We start from the raw sequence: 1267 nt of genomic DNA, 5'->3' as shown, positions 1-1267 counted from the left end.
AACTGTAAAGCACTTTGGATAAAAGAGAATACTGCATCAATACAGTCCATATAATTCAGACACAGAGCTGTTTGTCCAGCAGTGATTGATTAATGAATCATTAGTTGCAACCAAAACATACTGATCCAATCCGTTAAGGAGTCCTCAACACTTTTATTAAAACAAACTATTTTACTGAAAAATAATGTTTCACTTGTTTACAAAACAAATCAGCAAATCTGTTTTGTTTCAATATATTGAAATATTTTTGGGAAAATGAAAATGTAAAAGGTTGCAGAGATGAAAGTGAAGTAAAGTTTAAAATGAGTTTGTCAGATTTGGGATTTCTAAGTAAAAATGAATCCATCTCAGTGGAAATTTAATATGGGAGGAAAACTTCTACTGAGTCTACCAGTAGACTGTGTACCTGTCCCAGTGTTAGCTCCACCCCTCCCAAGTAGTCATCATCGCCGAGGTCGGCACTGGAGTTGTCGATATCGTAGACCCCCAGCTTCAGATTCTGAACCGTCTCAAAGTGATAATCCAGTCTGAGACGCTGACTGAACGACGGACTGGAGGAGTTCTTCAAACGTTCAGTACGACCCAGCTGACAGAGAGACAGACAGACAGACAGAGAGAGTAGGGGGGGGTTGTTTAATTCATCTCACATAAAATTAAAAGTAAAATAACGACCCATGTATCCTGTAGTGAGTTACCTCGGTCCACTTATCTCCTCCTGAGCTCTGAAGCAGCACGCACAGAGGATCAGACTTTGAGCCGACATCTTTATCCAGCAGGTCAGAACAGGAGACGCTCAGCTCCACTTTAGAGACACAGTCCGCCATCTGATGGGGGACAGAGAAAGAGATCAGGATTCAGTTCAGAATATACACAGAATAACTTCAGTATCAGAACAGATCGTACAGTTCGACACATTTAAAGCCTTCGGATGTCTGAAACTGAACAAAAACGTGTTGAAGCCTCGTTCACATTACACTCTCAGAGTCGTCAGATCTCTGTACAGTTCACACAGTGAATACAGAAACAGAGACGCAGTCACTGCTTCTGTTTTACCTGCTCTGAAACTGTAATAAACTGTCACAGTATACTGGATGCACTTCTGTTTTATGCTGATAGTAAATGATGCAATATGTGCACTTAAGAACTGAAACTATAAGTCGATCCATTTACTAGTGGATTGATCTCATGTGATTGTTCCGTCAAAACAAGCGACAGGAAGAAGCCCGCTTGGACTTTAAGGAATTGTGATCAACCTTTTTTACATTTT

General features: G+C 40.3%; 1 protein-coding gene across 1 annotated transcript in view; it reads right to left on the bottom strand.

Annotated features, from left to right (window-relative positions):
- Window positions 1-1267, bottom strand: part of LOC118326635 (copine-1-like) — a 3087-nt gene that overhangs the window by 296 nt on the left and 1524 nt on the right. Inside the window, exons 2-3 of the mRNA XM_035659668.1 lie at window positions 696-824; window positions 407-586 (exon numbers count right to left, since the gene is read on the bottom strand). Coding sequence (XP_035515561.1) covers window positions 407-586; window positions 696-824 — 309 coding nt within the window. The remainder of the gene's footprint in view (window positions 1-406; window positions 587-695; window positions 825-1267) is intronic.

The sequence above is a fragment of the Morone saxatilis genome, unplaced genomic scaffold (assembly GCF_004916995.1).
Source record: "Morone saxatilis isolate NCDOM2014 unplaced genomic scaffold, NCSU_SB_2.0 Contig17, whole genome shotgun sequence".
Classification (NCBI taxonomy): domain Eukaryota; kingdom Metazoa; phylum Chordata; class Actinopteri; family Moronidae; genus Morone; species Morone saxatilis.
Note: the sequence above shows the minus strand (reverse complement) of the source record. Positions and strands in the feature narration are given on the sequence as shown.